The 21933-nt window shown below is 45.1% G+C and overlaps 2 protein-coding genes across 5 annotated transcripts in view; one reads left to right on the top strand and one right to left on the bottom strand.

Annotated features, from left to right (window-relative positions):
- Nucleotides 1-11597, top strand: part of BRD3 (bromodomain containing 3) — a 56020-nt gene extending 44423 nt beyond the window's left edge. For 2 of the 4 annotated variants that reach the window (XM_065418799.1, XM_065418801.1), the window contains 3 exons: nt 1760-2052; nt 4091-4249; nt 7117-11597. In XM_065418799.1, coding sequence (XP_065274871.1) covers nt 1760-2052; nt 4091-4249; nt 7117-7232 — 568 coding nt within the window. In that variant the 3' untranslated portion in view covers nt 7233-11597. Of the gene's footprint in view, nt 1-1759; nt 2053-3766; nt 4061-4090; nt 4250-7116 lie in introns of those variants that run through there. The other 2 variants (XM_065418800.1, XM_065418802.1) reach the window with 2 other exon arrangements.
- Nucleotides 11598-19909: 8312 nt separating this feature from the next.
- Nucleotides 19910-20179, bottom strand: BRD3OS (BRD3 opposite strand). The gene has a single exon (XM_065418667.1). It carries the CDS (start codon nt 20177-20179, stop codon nt 19910-19912), a length of 270 nt encoding a protein of 89 aa, XP_065274739.1.
- Between the last annotated feature and the right edge of the window lie 1754 nt (nt 20180-21933).

Here is a 21933-nt window from a genome sequence, read left to right on the forward strand (position 1 = left end):
TGAAGATGCCCCCCCCAAAAAAAATGCAGACGCTGATTAGAATCTCTTGAGTCTTGAGCTGGAAATTGATCCATCCTATTTCTAATGCCCCGGTCATCGGAGTTAGCTAGGAAGGCATCTCCAGATCAGGCTTTTTCTCGTGCTTTCTGCCTCTGGCTTAGCCAATGAGAACTTCCACTCCAGTGCCAGCTGGGGCCTGGACTAGCAGAAGTGCCTGCAAATGCTGAAAAGGAGAGATGGAGTTAAAAAGTTAACCCCGTACTGCAATGCTCCCCAACCTTTTTCCTCTGGCGGGTGCCAGACGACGAGCCACGGAGGACCGTGGCGGCGGACGAGCATCCGCCGAAATGCCGCCGACAAGCGGCAACGTCAATAGGCATCGCTGTCGAAATGCCACCGACAAGCAGCGTCATCAAGAGGCGTCGCCGCCGAAATGCTGCCAATTTTCGTCAGCGACGCCTCTGGATGACACTGCTTGTCGGCGGCATTTTGGCGGATGCTCGTCCGCCGTCCACGGGCACCGCATTGGGGACCCCGCCGTACTGTATTTCAGAACTTTGAAAAAGCTCCAGTTCTGTTCCAGATGGGCAGAGGGTCTGGGTTGGGGTTGGTTACTTTGGGCCAGGTCCCTGTTCCTGTTGAAGTCAGTGGGAGTTCTGTCATGGGTTCAGGATCTGGCCCCTTCTTTCCGAAATGGCTTCTCTCTCCCTAATGCAGACACACTGTAAAACACAAAAAGGGCCCCAACCTGATCCCAGTGAAGTCCAAGTGAAAAACGAGTGTTGAGTTTCTTCCAGTCCTCACCTAACGAAGCCCACTCCAAAGAGTTACATCCATCATCTAGTTCTGTGGTGCTGTCATGGGTTGTACCTCTCTGGCGCCCTCTTGGAGTGAAGTGCTTCTCTTGTCTTGGATGTCCTTCTCTGGACGGCGGTGTGACTGTAGTCTGGGTTCCAGACTTGGGGTACAACTTTCTGGCTGTGCCCGAGGGAGTCTGTCCTCTTCTGGGGCGGGAAGAAGGGAGGTGTTAAAGAAGTCCAAAAGAAAAAAGCCAGAATACCTCCACGGCCTACAAAAAGGGTTGCGTCCCTGCAGTCTCATGTAGGGTAAAGGCCAGTAGTCCTGAGGGGAAGATCTGGGCTCCTTACCCCTTTTGTCCAAACAACCTGGGCTAAGTCCTGGGTCTCTGAGAAGGAAAGTAAGGAAAAAGCTGGTCCCTCTGTTTCCTCAGTGAGCTCCCCAGCAGACGGCCCCTGGGGACAGCTGGCTCTGCGCACTAGCTCTGTTTGTTCTTGAATGCCGCCCAGCCTGAACCTTTTTAAGGACCTGCCCTTCTCCAGGATTGATAAGCCTTGGGGTGCAGCAGATTGGGGCCTACTGAGCCCAAAGGAGCTCTTTAACCCCTTATTGACTGGGGTGGTGCTCTCACAGTCAGTAACAACTGCCGACATGCCAGACCGAATTGTGTCCTAAATTGTCTCAGTGCTAGACATGGGCTGTTAAGCCCCTATTCAGGACTAGCATTCCTGTTCGAGACAGCACGTAAGTACATACTTTAGTCCCACTGACATCGCTGGGTTTTGAACACAGGTTTAAGTGCTCTCCTGAATCGAGACAGCATCCCTCAACATTAGGGATCGGTGGTCATGCCAGTTTACAATTTGTAACAGTCAGCATTCGTGATAAAACATTTGGTACAAGGGGAGGAGAAATGAACGCGATACACCAACGAGCATGTTTGTGCTTTCAAACCCTCCAGGCAGCCTAAAAAAGGAGGCAAGCAGGCGTCTGCACCCTACGATTCTGAGGAGGAGGAGGAGGGCTTGCCCATGACCTATGACGAGAAGCGACAGCTCAGCTTGGACATCAACCGCCTGCCGGGGGAAAAGCTGGGCCGGGTGGTGCACATCATCCAATCCCGGGAACCTTCCCTGAGGGACTCCAACCCCGACGAGATAGAAATAGATTTTGAAACCTTGAAGCCCACCACTTTACGAGAACTGGAGAGATACGTCAAGTCTTGTTTACAGAAAAAACAAAGGAAACCGTTTTGTAAGTTACCTCATGGCTCACAAGTTCCACATCAGCCCCCCGGCACGGGAGGCAAGGGGTTGCTCATTAGGACCCTCTTCTTATCAAACTCTCTTTCCAAGTATTGATTACTTGTTGGCAATCTGACGGTGATTTTTTTAAAAGGCCTCTTTCCCCCAATGGAAATGTCCAAGACCCTCCTCTTTAATCTGTTCCTGCCCTCCCCAAAATCCTATACCATGGAAGGCTGAAGGTTCCAAGCTCCCCGGGACAGCGCTCCTTCCCTCCAGAATCTGAGGGGCTTATTGTTGTTTGTATTCTGATAGCGTCTAGAAAGCACTACCAAAATCCAGGCCTCTTTGTGATAGGTAATGTGCATACACCTAGAAGGATATGTTCCCTGATGTGAAGAGCATATAATCTAAATAGACAAGACAAAGGGTGGGGAACCAACACAGAGAGGTGAAGTGACTTGCCCAAAGTCTCTCACACAGTCTGTGGCAGAGCCAGGAATTGAGCCCTAATATGCTGAGTTGTGTCTTAACTGTAAGACTGTCCTTCCTTGATGGGTGGTCTCTGCTTTGTCCCCAATCCCTCACTCCGGGAGCAAAGACTCAAATGTAGCAGATAACCATGATCCCTGCAGAGTAGCCCATTTTGCTGCCACATGACTTCCAGAAAGCTCTAAGCAAATTTATTTTTTTTCTGACATCTCGATAGTTTTTTTTTCTTGCTTTTTAATGTACAGTAGAACTTCAGAGTTACAAACACCAGAGTTATGAACTGACCAATCAACCACACACCTCATTTGGAACTGGAAGTATGCAATCAGGCAGCAGCAGAGACGAAAAGGAAAATGCAAATGCAGTACAGTGCTGTGTTAAACGTAAACTACTAAAAAAAATAAAGGGAAAGCAGCATTTTTCTTCTGCATACTAAGTTTCAAAGCTGTATTAAGTCACTGTTCAGTTGTAATATTTTGAAGGAACAACCATAAGGTTTTGTTCAGAGTTACGAAAAACCTCCATTCCCGAGGTGTTCCTAACTCTGAGGTTCTACTGTATCAGCTTGGTTTTGACTGAATCCCTTTACTGCTGGAACAATTCAGAGACTCTCCAGAATAATTATGTATGCAGAGCATTTTATTTTTGCAACCAAAGCCTGTGTTAACATGGAAAACCTCAGAGTGTCATTAGTGCAGGTGTGTGAAGTTTGCATACCCTGCACTGATGAATTGGGCTTTTGTCAACACCATGGAATATAACTAAACTTTTCTGCCACATTCTGCTTATTGCAATGTTTTGCTTTCAGAGGGTACTCCGTGTAAGTTTTTGGTGGGTGGGTTTTGGTTTATCATTACTTTAAAATAATACAGAGGAATTTAGGTATTTGGTCCCAGGATCAAGCCAGTGGGCCATCTGTCCTGTTTCTGATAGTGGCCAACATCTGATGTGCAACAGTCGAAAGTATACAATATTGTACTGTGGGGGGATATTTCTTCCTCACCTCAGCTAGCATTAATTTATGATCTGAAGCAGGAGGATTGTTGATACTTCTTAACATTTTAATCCTAGCTAATGCAAATACATTCTTGCCATCTGCTATTTTTGCCTGTATCAGTTGCAGTTCTCTTTTTTTAAGCAACAAAACAGCTGAATTCTTGCATGAAAAAATCTAGATCTTGATGGCAAATGCCTGCTTCTGACAACCTTTAATGGGACACTTTGTTTTACAGGGCAGAAAACCCATGTAACAATTCTTTAATTACAATGTAACTATTGACCATATAAGTGGCTGGTAAGTAACCTGTAAATACAAGGTTATTACATGGATATTTCTATCTTCTAAAATAGTTTCCAAGAGATCTTAAAACAAAAAAAATCATGTCAAGGGTGATTATTATCTGAGAGTCTAGGCGACTTTGTGTGTTGTCCTCTGTAGGGATGTGTAATTGCTATGTGGTCACATGATCTTCACAGTGTAACTACAGAGCAGTTGCCTAGTTGTGTGTGCCCTGTAAAATAGTGATGTCCACTTTTTTTTCCCCCCAACCATACAGTCTCAGAAATTGTGCGTTCCTCCTCCACAGCTGCAAGTGGGAAAAAGCAAGCAGCAAAATCTAAAGAAGAGTTAGCTCAGGAAAAGAAGAAAGAGTTAGAAAAACGGTTACAGGATGTCAGCGGGCAGCTAAACAACAACAAGAAACCTGCAAAAAAAGGTAACTGGCCCCACTTCATTGGCTACGTGTAGTGAGGTTTCACTGCTGTACAGGCCCTGGGCCAAATCAGTTACTATATAGAGACATATATATGTGTAGAGAGTGAATCAATTAATATGTGGAGCTAAGTTTCAGACTGATGCGTCTACTTAAAAAAAAAAAATGCAGGAGATATCACACAGTTCCCATTACCAGCCAGATTATTAGTCTTTATTAACTTGGGCTTGTCTGCATGAGAAAGTTGCATCAGTTTAACTTAGGGTATGATTTTAAAGTGATTTAGTTAAAGCAGAGCGAAAGGTTGTGTGGACAGTCTTATTTCAGTTTAAACCAAGCTTATTCCGGTTTAACTTATGTCAATTAGGAATCAGTTAAGGCTTACAAGTAGCTTCACTCACTGACTGCATTGGGGCAGGACTCCAACGCAAGTTGAAGACGGGGATCATCGCCCTGGCTGATTTGTCCTCAGCATATGACACTGTCTGGAAACAGGGCCTCCTCCTCGATCTCCCGCATCATTCACTGCCGGCGAACGATCCCTCTCTTGGCAGCAATGACTGGCGACCGCCACTTTAAGCTACACCTTATTAGCCAGATCAGTAGACCAAGAACTCTTAACTTGGGCATCCCTCAGGGCTCCGTCCTGGCCCAGATACTTTTTAATCTATGCACTATGGATATCCCAGCAATGGAAATTCATGTATGTGGATGACTTTGCTCTACCTGTTCAGCACACAAGCCTTCATACCATCAGCTGCACCCTAACCCGAGATCCTACCACAATGGCTGATTAATTCCAACGCTGGAAACTTAGGCCTAGCCCGAAAAAAAACAGTGGTGACCGCTTTCCATCTGAACCATCAAATGACTAACACCAAACTCCATGCGCAGTTCTGCGGCGAGAGAGTCAGGCATGAGGCTAACCCAAAGTATCTTGGTGTTACGCTGGACCAGAGTTCGACCTTTCGACAACACCTGCAATAGGGTCAGGTCTCGTGTCGCGCTTATCAGGAAATCGGCTGGAACATCATGGGGCTCCAGTCCATGGACCTTATGAACAGCAACAATTGCCTTGGTACATTCTGCGGCTGAATGCTCTGCACCAGTGCGGTCTCACAGCAGCCACACTAAACTCCTTGACGCACAACTCAGTAATGCCACGCGCATAGTGTCAGGGATGCTCAAATCGACTTCAGACAACTGGCCCCCGGCTCTATCGCACATCCAGCCTTCACCCATTAGAAGAGCTGCCCAGACATCTCACTTTCTCAACCCTGTCAATGCAAACATGAGGCTCCCACTGCACAATGACCTGCAGAACCCACCAAAGACCAGATTCAAATCCCGCAGCCCTCTATGGAACCGCATCAAGACCCTTACACTCAACTTTGACGTTGAGACTCAATGGAGAGCCACATGGAGCCTTTTGACCGCTCAGGACAGCTCGTTGTTGACCCTTCTGAGGAACCACCGGGTTTTGATCTATGTCGGAAAGACTGGTGCAGATTGAACCGCATCAGGACATCTCATGGGAGATGTAGGCAAACCCTCTTTAAGTGGAAAACGTGGAAAACACCTGTATGCGACTGTGGTCCCCAGCCACAAACGACGGAGCACATATCTGAGTGTCCCCTTTGTTCTTTCGCACGGGGCCTGAAGGACATTCCCCAGCTCACTGCTGCGGGAATGTACTGGCTGTCAAACCTAGATATAAATTTGTAGCCATTGCTACCTATCCAAGCCATATGCAAGAAGTAGTAGTTAAGGCTAAACTGAAAGAAGAGTGTTTACACAGGGGATTGCGCTCATGTAACAAAATCGGTTTAAAAACTGATTTAAGGCTACATCTACATTATGAGCTAGGGCTGTTATCCCCCATACTCGCTCTGTCTCTCATCCAGCTAATGTGGGTATAAATAGGATAGCCATGGTAGCTCAGATAATGGCAGCGGAAGCCTGGTTTTGCAGTGCTGCGTACAAGCCAGTGTTAAACCAGTGGGTACATACTCAGCACCACTAAACTGGGCCTCTGCTGCCGTGACCCATGCTACCCCGGCTCCGCTACTATTTATACCATAGCTCAATGAGAGCTACAGCGAGTGTGTCTACACGAGGAGAGGAATCACACCCCTCGCTCATAGTGTAGAGGTAGCCTAAGTTAAACTGGTGCAACTTTCTCATATAGACAAGGCCGTAGATTGAATAACAGGCTTGACAGCCTCCAAGCTTAGATCTTGCCCAGCTGGGGTAGAACCTTTGTATTGATAATCTGATAAACCTGCCTTTTTCCTACAGGAAAATTTTACCAACAAACATTATTCATCTCCCTGGGTTGGCTCTCCGAGAATGCGCAGAACCCAGAGCTTGGGGGAAATACCCCAGCAAAATCCACGGGCTGAATTCTCCTCTTAGCTATACTGTTGTGAATCTTGTAAAGAGTCCAGCTGGTGGAAGTTGCCCCGGTCCTCTCTCTGTCAGCAACTCCCACTCTGGAGGCTGTGCTAGCCAGCTTCAGGCCCCGCACGCTGAGTATGGAGTATGGGTACTTGTGCCATCCAGTTGAAACCAACCTGAGATTCAAGTTGTGTTTATCGTGGGTTGTTTGGTTTTGGGTTTTTTTCCATTGAACATTTGCTATTAAAATAATGGGCCACTTAAAAAGCTTGCTACCTGGGCAGTTCCACTTTAAGGCCTTCTCCAATTTTCCAGAGGTTTTGGATGTTGCCCCAGCTATCGGATTGTACCATACCAGCACATAGACTGTTCAACCCAAGGGTGGGGAGAGTGTAGGAAGGGGTTTATATGAATAAATCGTTCATAGTTCAGATATCTTTCAAATAAATGATGCACAACCTACTTCCCTCTAGAAAAGTCCGGCTCGGCTCCATCCGGAGGCCCTTCCCGTCTCAGCAGCAGCAGCTCCTCAGAATCCGGAAGCAGCAGCTCAAGCGGATCCAGTTCGGACAGCAGCGATTCGGAATAAACTAGACACTTAACAAAAAAAAAAATGGACAACATACACACCAATACTCTGCAGTGTTCGTTCCCTTCTATGGTTAATATACTACTCTTGTTCCACGGTGGTCAGGTTTTTTCTCTCTCTCTTATTTTTTTTTTTTTAAATTCAGTGTTATAAAAGATATCTTCCAATTTTTTTTCTCTGCTTTTAATAGGTCAAAGATCTTTTTTGTGTGTGCGTGTGACTAGACTTTATGATAAGTAGTTCACTTTGCGTAAAGTCTCTAAATTTTTTTAACTGAAGATGGTTGCTTGGATGTGACAAGAACTTTGAACTCTTAACAAGAGATCCATAGAAAAATCTGCAAGGTGTAGTATACAGTTTCTTTTTTTTTTTTTTCTTCAAAGTTCCCTTTTAATACACCCAACCTGGCTCACTACGACGCAAGGAAAAAAAATTTTTTAAAAGAAATCTCTGTAAAATGGTACTGTATCTGAAAGATGTTAGCTTTTGAACTAGTTGGTGTATTTGTTATTAGCACTAGTATTCTTAATCTCCAAGTCTACAGTGTGATGAAAATGTCAGATGCTATCATCTTTTTACATAAAAAAAACAAAAACTCATGTACTGTGGATTGTTAAAATGTATCCTTTTGGGGGAGGGGGGTAGAGGAGTAGGCTCCTGTTCAGGAAGGTACTTAAGCATGTGCTTAACTTTAAGCATGTGAGCAATAGAGCTGGTCAGAATTCCCCCCCCCCCCATCAAAAATTTTGACTTTTTGTTGAAAAAATAAAACATGTTCAGTCTTTCAACAAAAATCAACAATTTTTTGAGGAAAACAGACACTTTGTGTCACTGAAAACCTCCAATTTCCCATCAAAAAATTGTCAACCACCCTAATGAGCCAGACCCCCTGACATCAAGGAGACGACCCACATGCTCAAAATCAGATATGTGCTCCAAGTACCTTCCCAAATCAGAGGCTTTAGACAGGTTGGAGATAAAGTGGGCGCTGCAGCTTCAGCCCAGGTCACGTCACCAATGGAATGGGGGAGGGAGGTTGAATGTTTTTTATCCTATCTTTGTATTAGCAAGGAGCTCCTAGGAGGGAACGCTACTTCTGTGTCTCGCAGGGTGCAGGTTTCCAAACACTGAAACTTTTACCTCAAGAAAAAAAAAAAAAGTGTGTGGGGGGTCAGAAAACCAGAAAAAAAACCTTTTTTTTTTCCGTAAGGCTCAGCAGTTTTCTATGAGAGTCCAGCCTAACGTTTAAACCTGCACTGCTGCAACACATACTCCATTGTCACTGTCCCTAATTTCATGTATATATAAATACTTTATTTATTAACACCATTGGTCATTTGAAACATTAAGAAAACTGCATTATGAAGAACAGCAGAAATGCAGAGGTTTTTTAAATGGTTTGAACCAGTCTAAAAAAAAAAAAAAAAAATCTGAGACCTTATTTAAATGTATTGGACTTTTTACCTACAGGTGCTACAGTCCATTATTTCCTGTGTCGGTGCTCTATCATGTTTTGTGTACTCCATTTTTGTTTTGTTTTGTTCCTTCTTTTCTCTTGCTTTTTTTGTACAGAATTTGGAGACTTACAGGTATAGATGACTTCCAGATGCAGCACATTTTTATTTTATCTTATTTGTAATTTTTCCACAGATCTGTCTCTCTGTTTTTTTTAATCCAATTTTAGGAAAACCCCAGTTCTATAGTATAAACTTTGTAATCCGAGGGGCGGAAATGTATAGTAAATTGAATTCTTGATTTTTTAAAAAAACTTTTTATTGTAAAGAAAAAAAATATACAGAGTTTAACAGAAGTTATGCTTTTCCTTATCCCACCCCCAATTCCCTGAGGCTACCTCGTTGCCTCTAACATGGGAAGCCTTGACATTTGCCCTGCTGAGCCCATATTAGCATACTGCCAAGAGCCTTCGGGCTGCACCGTATCCTCATAAAGTGGTGCAGGTTGCAGCTGTCCTCATTTTATAACATGGGTGTGGCCTATGTGGACTGCAAATCCCAGCATGCAATGTTCCCAGCAAGTTTAGCTTCCAAAGAGCTGGAGAGGAAACATTGCATGCTGGGACATGTGGTCCCGGTGGGCCGCACCTCCTTTTTGAAAGTGAGGGAATCCATGGGCCCTGTTGCTAGAACACCACGGCTTGCACTTTGGGGCGTCTTTGCTCTAAAATGTTCACTTTGGTGCAAAAGTTACTGTATCCAGGCTCAATTGTCACTCACTTAATTCCCATGTAACCCCATTTTATTGACAGACTTTTAGAGGATAGACTATCAGAGATGAAAGAGGTGGCTTACCCTTGCATCTGTCTACAAACTACATCATCGTCACCTCAATCAGCATTTCAGGAAAGATGGTGAGGTATTCATACATGACTCTAATGCAACTGAAGCGGCTCGGTGTATGTGTCTTAATGACAAAATCAGCAGCAGCAGCTGTACACAGACTCTGCCAAAGCCCCAGGAAGCATTATCCTGTTGTGCTATAGGAACGGACCCTGATTCTGTAAGACACTGAATGCCTCCTATAGGTTGCTGAAGAGCCTCTAGTCACTTTGAAATCAATGGGATATTCAGCCTTTCTGCAGGAGGTGCTCAGGGCCTTGCAGGATTGGGCCCTAAAGCATTTGCAAGGAATGGATGAATGAGGGTATCCAGCATCTTACTGAAATTAACAATTTACCTTTTCCATTGAACTGAGGTTCATTTTAGTTCCTATATTTTTTTAAACACTGCCCTTCGTTGTTTAAAAAAAAAAAAACTTCTCCCCCAAACAGATCCTTAGTAATATATTTTTAAACGTTACTGTGAGGAAATGTAATATACATCGAATTAGAGCTTACGGTGGTTTTTTGTTTCTTGTTTTTGGTGGTTTTTTTTTTTCTTTTTGAAGGGTGGATTTGCTTTTTTGCTTTTTGTTTTAACCTTTAATGCGTGTTAAATGAAAATGAGGACTATTTGGTTTTAAATAGATCTGAGCAATTCAATGCCAATCTGGAAAAAAATCCTGAGAAATAAGCTATTTCCTTCATACTGAAATCCTCCCCCATGTGCATCTGGGTTACATCTATTAAATGAATATGAAATTCACTCAGGGACATAGTCATTGGTGGCAATTTACGCAAGTGTTTACATCAAGTAAATAAAAATAAGTTTGATACTTGTAAGAAAATGTGGGGGGAGCCCACAGCAGGAAGGAGAAGAATGTGCATGTCCCTAATCAACCAGTGTCAGTATGTCATTTAAAAGCTTCATAAAATGATCATAGGTTAAGCCTATTTCTTGTCACACCATAAGGCCCAGACTCCTATGGAAGCTGAGGAACATCGGCCTCCCAAGGATCAGGCCCTAGTTCACCTAGAAAACGAATGTGTTGATTAAAACTTTTTCACTGAATAGATACAGTTGACACAAAACAAATTCAGTTTTTTTATTGCTGTGATTTTAAACTTTCCTATCAACAGGGTTTGAAATTGTAGAACTGATTTCCATTCAGAATGTAAAAATATGTATAACCAGTTACTACTTTTTTACACACACACACGCACGCATGCATTAAAGTAGTATTTGGGTTGTGGTCTCTTTCTATGTTCTCTGGTTGGTGGAATCAGACTACAGTTCCCTAATTTAATTTTCTCTCTACTTTTGGGACTCTTAGACCAGTTTTTAATTTGTTTCCTTTTTTTAAATGATGTTTTTTAAGGCTAGGGTTGGAGCTAGGGGTGGGAGTTGGGGCATGACCAAAAAAAAAACTTTATAGTAATGGATTTTAAAAATACATGTTCTAAAACGCAAGCAATTAGCATTATGGTGCAACTGTGGGCAGGCTGTGAGTTATAGGAGATTAATACAGGGCAGGAGGAGGTCATTACACTAGCAGCATTATCGTCCTTGTAAAATGGTTAGATGCATTTTTTAAAAATGGTATTTGCATATCTTTTTAAAAAATCATTTTTTAAAAGTAAATAAAACAACCCACCAGCTAGGATTTGACACGGGCCTTTTAGAGCTTACGCCCCGATAACTGGCATAACAATTCCAAAACAATTGGTTGTACGTTTTGTTCTGTTTTTCCTTTTTTTTTAATATTTAAAACAAATGTTACTTTTCTGTATGATGTGCATGCAAATTTACCGTAACTCTTTTTCTTAAGACTTTTTAGTGCCATTTCTAGTATATTCCTGTAAATGTCAGTTACTGAAGAATGAGTCAATGTAACTAGTTTTAGCTTGTTTATTGCAAACGCTGGCCTCGACACAACAGAATTTAAAAAAAAAAAAAAAAAAAGTTAGAAAGTAATCTTTGATGTTACTGGTAATCATGGACCCCTCTCCTGGGGGCATTTGTTTTGTTTTCATAATAAAAAAAAAAAAAAAAAAAAAAGCGCGTGTGCCTGCGTGTGTGAAGTTTTATACATTGCTTGTTTCCTTCCTTCCCCCCAGGTCTTCACCATGGTTGAAATCATATGAGGTCCTGATTCAGCAAAGCACTTAAGTAGTATTGCCAAACCTCAGAAATCATGAATTGGGACCCCCCAAATCATGGAACTAGCTTAAAAAATCACGCGAGTTTTTAAAAATAATAACTTTGCGTTTGTTTTATTTGCCTGCTGGGTTTTGAGCCTTTGGGATTGCATCTGCTCATGATTTCAAGCTTTTCTCTGCGACCCTGAGGGTGAGAAACTTACCTTTTTTAATAAATGAAAATTGAGATGTTCTCAGAATCACATGACTCCAGATGCTGGGGCATTAAGTAAAACCTCAAATGTCATGAAGTCATGAGATTGAAAATATTGACTGTACATGCTGAAGTTTAAGCATGTACAGTAAAAGTTGTTTTATCCGGCACTTCACCAACCGGAAAGCTCTATAAACCGGCATTTCGGATCTTCATTGAAATTCCGGTTTATAGTCCGGGGTTGGCGAGGAGCTGTCAGGGGTTTGGGGCACGGGTGGGGGTGCAGGGCGCAGGCTCTGGGAGGGAGTTTGGGTGCAGGAGAGAGCTTGGGGCACGGGAGGGGGTGCGGGGTGCTGGATCTGGGGGCACTCACCTCGGGCGGCTCCCTGCAAGTGGTGACCTGTCCCGGCTGCTCCTAGGCGGAGGCATGGCAGGCAGCTCTGCACACTGCCCCCACTCTGCCCTTAGCACTAGCTCCGCAGCTCCCATTGTCTGGGAACTGTGGCCAATGGGAGCTGCGGGGGCGGCGCCTGCAGGCAGAGGCAGCAAACAGCTGCCTGCCGCACCTCCACATAAGAGCAGCCGGGACAGGTCACCGCTTGCAGGGGGCCTGCTCGAGAGCGCCCCCAGGATCTGGCACTCTGAGTCCCCTTCATGCATCCAAATTCCCTCCCATAGCCTGTGCCCCACACCCCCTCCGGTGCCCCAACCCCCAGCTCCGCACCCCCTCCTGTGCCCCAAGTCCCCTCCCACACCCAAACTCTCTCCCAGAGCCCGCGCTCTGCACCCCCTCCCATACCCAAACTCCCTCCCCCTTAGTTAACCGGCATTTTTCACTTACTGGCACCCCCCATTCCCTCAACATGCCGGATAAAACAGCTTTTACTGTACTTCACTTCATTTCTATTCAACCAAGTACTTATGTCTCTGATTAACTTCAAGCGCATGCATAAATCCCAGTGTAGTCGGTGCTTTGTTGAATAGGGATGTGCTTACGGCTTTGTCTACACACGCAAGTGGCACCACTTTGAATATGCCAGTATGGTCAAAGTGGTATAATCCCCCTAGTGTGGACATAGTTATACAGGTATAAATGTGCTTCTACTGGTATAGCTTTTCCTTTACAAGCGAGGGAATAAGCTATACCAATATAAAGGCAGCTGTATCCCAGGTTAACTGTGTTCACACTAGGGATTGTACTGTAAAACTATATTGGTTAAAAAAAGAACCACACTGGTACAAAAACTATCTAGACCAGGCCTCAAGTACTTGGCTGACTCAGGGCCATAGTGCTGGAGTGATCTAGGCTATTGCTTCCATGGTTTCCCCAACCAATTGTTCAGGATTTATTTTTCAGCAACCATCCCGCTTTAGGCCCTAATCCTGCAACTGGATCCATGTAGATGGACCCTTACCACTGAAATCAATAGGCCCTGCCTGGAGTGTGGATCTATTTGCAGGATTGAGGGCATAGGTAAGCTACAGCATGGTTCTTGAAGGTTACCTGAAAAGGATCTGGGGGAAGGGGCATTGGGTTGGTTTAAATTTTTTTGTTTGTTTTTACATCAGAAATTCAGGTCTCGTCTGCCCTGTTTTTCTGGAAGACTCCATGGATGACCAGAGAACTAGAGAGATATGATATTATGGTCACCAAGGAGATGCAAACTGATTTACTGAGAAGGGAACTGATTTTTATTCAGATGGTTTTAAAACTTTGCTTTTTGTAGACAGCTCTTTACTCAAATGCCTAACGGACGACTCTCTTGGTTAAACATTCCACACCTCCAAGACCCAACCCTTCAATGGAAGACTTGGAAAGCTCCCAATACATTTCCCCGGGGCTTCTAAAGAGATTTCCAGGGGGAAAAAAGGAAGAAAATATTTGGTGTGCTTGATATTTGCATGACTGCCCTTTGTGCTCCAGGAGAGAAGTCCTGGCCACAATGAAGTCAATAGCAAAACTCCCATTGATTTCAATAGGTCACATCCCAGGCGCATGAGCACTTGGATTCCAGCTGTCGCCGGCACACGTTTGCAAGTGGTAGAACAGTACTCTCCCCTTTCCATCTGCCCACCTGCATCCACTAGCTGGCTCTTCATGACTAAGTCTAAGACTGCGTCCTCACTACCCAAAAGGTGGTTTTTTAAGAGCAAGGTTGCTAACACATATTAGCTATCTTGCTGTAAAATCCTAGTGGAAACAAGGCGCAGCCAGTCATTACGGTGGGGTAGGTGGGTGAGGTCAACATTATGTTCCCCACCTGAAGGATCTTGGCTAAGCTACATCGCCATAACAACTACAGAGCACAAGGCATAGACAAGGTTATGCCATTCTGGCCATGTACAGGGCATTTGCACTCACTTTCAGTGAGTCAGAGGGGGGTAAAGGACCTGAGGTAAATGAGAATCAGGCCTGTTATCTTGACGTGGGAAGTGCTATATTAAAAGAGGGAAGCTGAGGAATTTCACTCTGGTTTAACAGCTGGTTAAGCACCAGTTCATTACTTTGAACTGGCCAAAACGAACGCCAGATGCTGGGATTTTTACCAACACTGACCCCACTTATGCAGCAGCCGTTGCTATTCTAGCAACAGTTGATTGGTCCAGTCTGTCTTGTGAGCCAGCAAAGGTGCAAGAGAGGTAAGTGTTTTATTAATATTAACCTGTAAGAGGCACAGTCAGCACCACTGGGCGTAGTCAGGGGGCTAATTAAAAGCTGGACAAATTGGTATTGGAAACCTTGGAGCTACTTTCAAGTGGCTAAGACTGTGGTTTGCCTGTGAGAGGTGACTCACTCAGATTTGGCTAGGTACACATTTTTCTGCCATGTGCTGGCTATTTTAGGTCTTATTTCCAGGCACTATATACCCCAAGGACAGGGGTAGCTGAGCCCCAAGAGGGTTTGCTCCTGCATCCCCTTTAAAAATAAGAAGAATAGCTGTACTGGGTCAGACCAATGGTCCATCTAGCCCAGTATCCTGTCTTCCGAAAGCAGCTGGGACCAGATGCTTCAGAGGGAGGGATAGCTCAGGGTTGTGAGTTCAGTCCTTGAGGGGGCCACTTAGGGATCTGGGGCAAAATCAGTACTTGGTCCTGCTAGTGAAGGCAGGGGGCTGGACTTGATGACCTTTCGGGGTCCCTTCCAGCTCTGTGAGATAGGTATATCTCCATATATTTTATTATTATTAGAGAGAATGAACAGAGCAGGGCAATTTTTCAGTGATCCATTCCCTGTCGTCCACGCTCAATTTCTGGCAGTCAGATGCTTAGAGACACCCAGAGCCACGAGCCATCCTTAAATGACAGCATTAAAAATTATGTGACATTTACTCTCTTCCTGTAGTTGTTTTATTATTGTTAAATGGTGTCTCTCTCTCTCTCTTTCTCTTCTGGTGCAGGAGAGCTACTTCCATAAGATGTGCTGTCCCAGAAAAGGCAAAGTCTGCCCTGAGCCACAGATGGCTCATCAGGCTGATGTGGTTTACGGTGTGTCATTTTCCATCAACCCCTTTTGACTTCTCCAACCCTATGGATCCAGGTGCCTATTCTGCAGCGGAGTGAACTGGAGGCAGCTTGTCAGTGTGAAACTGAGCTAGACTTGAACACATGACCTGCTGGATTGTCATAACACACCTTAACCACTTTGCCACTGCACCTCAAGCTGGCCAAGCCGGAATCCCAAGTAGGAATTAGAGATGTTATTTTACCTCTGTATTCGGCTCTGCTGTTACAGCTGCTGGATATTGTGTTCAGATCTGGTGTCCCCAATTCAAGAAGGATATTGATAAATTGGAGCGGGTTCAGAGAAGAGCCATGAGAATGACTAAAGGATCAGAAAACATGCCTTACCAGTGATAGACTCAAGGAGCTCAAGCTATTTAGCTTAACAAAGAGAAGATACAAGGGATCTTGATCACAGTCTATAAGTACCTACATGGGGAACAAATATTTGATAATGGGCTCTTCAATCTAGCAGATAAAGATAGAACACGATTCAATAGCTGGAAGTTAAAGCTAGAGAAATTCACACTGTAAAAAAATTTTAACAGAGAGGGTAAGTAAGTGTCAGAACAATTTACCAAGGGCATGGTGGATTCTCCATCACTGACTATTTTTAAATTGTGAGGGACTGGGATGTGGGCAGTTGTGCCTAGTTGTAGGAGCTGGAGCCCATGGTCAGTCTGGGAGTGAGAGGCCAGAGTCAGGAATCAGAGCTGGGTTGCCTGTAGTGAGGCACGGCTGGATCCAAGGCAGCAGCGGGGCTGGGAACAAGCAGGCGCCATTGTAGCAAATGCTTTGAGCAGCCAGCACCCTGCTACTGCTGCTGGTCTTAAGAGCAAGTGTGCTGATCCCCTCAGCCAATCAGATGGCTCCACTGAGGCTTAGCTGCACTTGTTAGACTGCCTGGGGGCAGCGGCTTCTCCAGGCACCAGCGCTCCAAGTGCGTGCCTAGGGCGGCAAGCCGCGGGGGGCGCCCTGCCGGTCCCTGCGAGGGCGGCAGTCAGGCAGCCTTTGGCAGCTTGCCTGCGGGAGGTCCACCGGTCCCGCGGATTCGGTGGCGGGTACGCTGAATCCGCGGGACCGGGGACCTCCCGCAGGCAAGCCGCCGAATCCCCGGGACTGGGGACCTCCCACAGACGCGCCGCCGAAGGCAGCCTGCCTGCCGTGCTTGGGGCGGCAAAAAAGCTAGAGCTGCCCCTGCCTGGGGGTTTAGGTAGAAGGTAAGCAGGCCTCTGTGGGTCCTTACTGGACATAACTCAAGATTGGATGTTTTTTCTGAATGATCTGCTCTAGGAATTATTCCGGGAAGTTCTCTGGCCTGTGTTATACAGAAGGTCAGACCCGATGATCACAGGGTCCCTTCTGGCTTGGAATCTATGAAAGGACGGACAGCGTATGGCTCCCAGTCAGCTCAGTGACTCGCTTTGACATCTTCACTGTAGCCCTTCCTGCACACGAGAAGCAGCGACAGCAGGGACACTCGTCAAATCCCATCTCAAGCACCCCAGGAAGAGTTCACCAAACCTTTGGGCTGTTGAATCAGGAATGAAGACTGAGCAGCTGTGCACCACTGTCCTGGAGACTCCAGCCTCACCCACAACGAGCTAACCACAGGGAAACTCGGCTGCAGATCTGTGTTCTGTGAGACTCATCCTGACGTTAAGGCAAAGATGGCAATCAGACCACCGCTAGTTAATACAAGCCCAAATTGGGTGTAGCTGCATAAATACCGACCTGCCCAATACCTTGCCTTGGTCAGTCTTTTGAGCTATAATACAAATAATAATCAGACGTGCTAAGGCAGTTAATGTGGAAAAGAAAAAAACAGCTGGTACAGATGACACATTCAAACCTTTTTAATTGACATCAAGAGACAATAAATGCATTTACAATAACTGCATCAACACTGCATAACTAATTACAGAAACTCGGTTCATACTAGTCATACCACCAAATTTGCCAAGACTACTTAAAATACATTAATACTAAATGATGGGAAAATATACAATCACATCTAGAGGGATGTGCAGAAAAGCAAGCAATACAACATCCCCTTTAGTGCCGTGTAAGGTCGCTCCTGTAGACATGCTTAACTTTACCCACCTGAATAGTCCTGAGGAGACCAAGGTCATGTGTGTAAAATAAAGCCTATGCATAAGTGTTTGCAGGATCAGGGCCCAAGTTAAACTTTCTGAACATACAGTATTCTGTAGTAACAGAGACGTGCATGAATAGTAACAGCTAAAAAATCAGGGGTAACTGATCTGTAGTGAATGCACTTGCTAACAGTAAGCGCTGAGTGCAGAAAACCTAGTTCATCCACAGTAGAATGGATGTGTTATTGTTAGCTTGGGAGAAGGATGGATACCGAATTTCTCTATATGTTAAGAAACTTTAAGGTGCTTAAAACGTTTTAAAAATAAAACTTTTTGGAATAAGTGTAATGAATAATGAGGAGCACAGGAGAATGGGCCCAATTCTGCAACATGCTTAGCTTTAGGCAGATGGGTAGCCCAACTGAAGTCAGTTAAGCAGGGGCACGAGTGCTTTGTTGGATCAGGGCCAGGGCCTCAAATAAGTACCTGGTTGAATTGGAGTCTAGGGGTCTGATCCAGCAAAATACTTAAGGCATTTAACTGTAGGCACGTGATTAGTGCCACCGAAGTCAACGGGACTGTGCACGTGCTTGAGTTTAAGCACGTGCTGGTGAGCCATGTAAATCCCATGACTTCTAAGGGCTTGATCCTGCCCTGCTAGATCAAGCCCTAATATACGCAATAGGGTAACGATGGCAGACAGAACTGGGAGCCAGACATCAGTGTTCATTTCCAGATGTAGAAGTCTGATTTTTTTTAAAAATCCTTTAGACTTTAACAACTGAAAAAAATAATTTCTGGACACGATTTTTAAAATACTGATATCAACTACAATTAAATACGAGACGTTGTTTGTCAAAACTTAAATAAAAAATCCTTCCTAGCCTATTTATAATGGACACTCCCATTAGTTTTGTTTGAAATAGGAACTGCATAAATAGAGTTAGACACATTAACAAGGCTAAATGCGTAACTGTTACATGCATTAAGGTTTAACTATACAGAAAGCTTGAACAAGAAAATCCCGTTTGCAGCTGACCTATGGCTGTAGCACTCCTGTTTTCTTTAAGACATTTCTTTCCTTTCAACCCTTATCAAGAGACGTGTGTGTTTGTTAACAGAAGCTTTCTTCATTATTACTCTCCTAAATCTATCCTTGCCTATCTGATGATTCAGTCATCATTCTGGTGATATGCTATTCAACTATTATATGTGACCCATGCAATTGTTACTTAATCAGAGTATTATTCATATGAGTCGTCCTATTGACTTCACAGAATGATGCCTTCAAACTGTTACCTCCATGATACTGAACTGTAATAGTGGAGAGAAGCAACTGCTGCTTTGCAGTGGACAAAGCCTTTATACACCTCTCTTGCCCAGACCTTTCTAAGGCCCAAATGTAACTTCATTCAGCACCTCCTTTCCCTATTCTGCTTAATACTGTAAATTATTCAACTCAACTGCCAGATCATGAATTGAGATTGTAAGAGACCATTTATAGGGAACATATGAAAAGGGGACAGGAAAAGTCCAAAATGAAGGTTCTGTGTATTTTTGCAGAACAATCTCACTAGAAACATTCTGAAGAATGATTTCAAATGAAAACAGTTTGGACTCCAACATTCCCTAGCTGCATTTGCAAGGCCACCATTGCAGAATTTTGCTAGTGTATAAGGACTAGCAAGTGAAACTGACTAGGCTATTTTCATCATTCAGTCTCAATGACATACGTAACATAAATCAGTGGCATAAACGGTGAAAATAAATTTAAACTTCAAACATCCTTTCAGTTTTAATAATCTTCTAAGGGCTAGTCCACACGCAAAAGTTGTACTGCTTTAATGATAGTGGTATAGTTAAAATGGTACAACCGCCCCTGGCCTCTGACGCTGTTATATTGGTATAAACTTGCTTATGCCAGAATAGCTATTCTTGTAAGGGAAGGGGAATAAGCTATACAGGTGTAAGACAGGTTTATACCAATGTGTGTTCACACTAGGGACTATACTGATATAATGATTTCAGTAACAAAATCACACCCATAACTGAAAGAGTTACATTGGTACCCAATCAGAGGGTAGGTCAGGCATAAAGCAGTTAGACACACAAGGAAGGCAGTATGTCTTTTTTTTTTTAGCCTGATCCCTTGATTTAATATTTTGGCTTTTTCCTCTAGTAAGGAGTCCCCAGTCTTCATCTCTTCGTACCACACTGAACCGTGGTAGGTTGATCCCAATTATCTGATAGTCAGCAGTGATGGGACACAATGTAACCAAACCTGCCATTAATATTGAATGAAAATGTTGTTTAGAACTTGCCTGAGGCCCAGCGCAGGTTCTTTCATGTATTTGTTTGCCATGTACAGATCTCTGACACTAAGCCTTTAAAATTACATAATAATGCAAAACTTTGATTGCCCAGTGTCTCTGGAGACATCCAGTGTGTTTTTGTCCCGTACCAGGATGGCCTCATTACCATACTGCGAGTACCACATACTCCGGCTTCTACTCAAGTATGTACCAGGTGGGACAGACTCCAACTTCTGCTGCTGCTGCTGCCAGATGAGCAACGAAGTGTCCCTGTAACGAAGCCTGGCATAGCTCTCAGATAAGGCTTTTTCAGCTAGTGGCACCCGTCCATTCATTACTCTGCCCGTCATTCACTCTGGAATGACACTGGAGACTAAACGTGTTTCGTACCAGCTCTCAAGTGCCGTAGTGGATTCATTGGCTTCACAGGTATAAGCAAGGGTACAATGCTGCTCCTACTGCTTTGCCTTTTATCTCAATCTCCTTTAGCTGTGGCACTATTGGGGTTTATGACATATAGGTCAGCATGCATAACATGCTGTGCAACACTTCTGACACAGACTCGTCTGTATGTTACAGCACCGTACAGGACTTGTGCTTACTCTCGGTGTAATAAACCAGGACTTCTGAAGGACCGATTGTACATTGACGATGCCCTGTCATTTTGCAAAGGCTTATTGTGCACACAGCCCATTTGGTACTGGAGTCCATGGAGAGACAGCCTCAACAACCTGAAATGGAGGCCTAAGGGGTAAGGGCTGGCTCAGGAAAATCCAGACCCCTTAGAGAGATTTGAATTAAACGGTGAAACAACAGAGATCTAGGAGTGGTCCAAACTTGCGCCCATTTCACTGCTGGTGCCTGGTTTCTTTACCCTTTAAAATGGATTTATTGATAGGCATGCGCATGAGTCATTTCATTAAAAAGCACCAGGCAAAAGATCCCTGCTGGGTCTGGTCGGTGCAGCGTATTTGAAGCACATTGGTTAAGTTATCTCTGGTTTTCCAATTCCCAAAGATGTGTTGTCTAGTAATAATCATGACTCTCCAATGGAAAAGCAGCAAATGTTACAGTTTGGCCTGGGGTACGGCTGGGAAAACCCCAGTGAAATAGACATGGCTGGTACAATGTGCCGTGTCAATACCTTGTTGCATGTGGGTGGGTGGTAAAGGTCTTTGCAAGCTGCTTCATGGGCCTTTCCTTCTCACTGCAGACTGGCTTCCCACTGGGGTTCACCCTTCATTTTGTTCGATCTGTGTTGCAGCTTCAACCTAGAGTGACAAGAAGAACACGGCTGCTCACATCCTCCCACCCAGAGCAAAGAACACCCTAGGCACCAGTTTCAGAGCTCTGGGTCCTAGCAGATACTTTTCAATCTGCTTGGGGGATGCATTAGTCTTCTTCACTTTGGTCCCCTTGTTAATATGTTAGGGGAGTGAGCTGTTCCCCTCCCCAACCTCCCTTAGCCCCTTTTGTGCTGATCTTTGCTTTCGACCCCCACTAGTCACTGCTGGGTGATCAATACCTCCACACCCTAGTCACTGCTGGGGGGGTGATCGATACCCCCAACCCCCTAGTCACTGCTGTGTGTGTGGGGGGGGTGATCGATCCCCCCCCCAGTCATTGCTGGGGGGTGATCGATACCCCCAACCCCCTAGTCACTGCTGTGTGTGTGTGGGGGGGTGATCGATACCCCCCCCAGTCACTGCTGGGGGTGTGTGATTGATACCCCCCCCCAGTCACTGCTGGGGGGTGATTGATTACCTCCCCCCAGTCACTCCCCGCCGCTACCTGCCGCGCTCCGCTGCGCCCTGGCCTCGGCTTCCCCGTCGCCACGAAACCGCTGCGGCTGCGAGTTCCGAGAGCATCGATGGGCAGGGGAGGCGCACGAGCGCCGAGCAATCCACCCCCGGGGCGCTGCGCTGCGCCTCGCACTGCCCCGTTCCCCCGTGCGCTGCGTGGGGCCTGGCGCTGCCCCATGCCCCTTGGCGCTGTGTGGGGCCTGGCATTGCCCCGTACCCCCGTGCGCTGTGTGGGGCCTGGCGCTGCGTGGGGCCCGGCCCTGCCTCGTTCCCCCGTGCGCTGCGTGGGGCCTGGCGCTGCC

This window comes from Emys orbicularis, chromosome 18, assembly GCF_028017835.1.
Source record: "Emys orbicularis isolate rEmyOrb1 chromosome 18, rEmyOrb1.hap1, whole genome shotgun sequence".
NCBI classification, from domain to species: domain Eukaryota; kingdom Metazoa; phylum Chordata; order Testudines; family Emydidae; genus Emys; species Emys orbicularis.

What these genes read in the sequence shown, in the direction of transcription:
- BRD3OS (XM_065418667.1), bottom strand. Translation starts at nt 20,179, where the DNA reads ATGACGGGCAGAGTAATGAATGGACGGGTGCCACTAGCTGAAAAAGCC.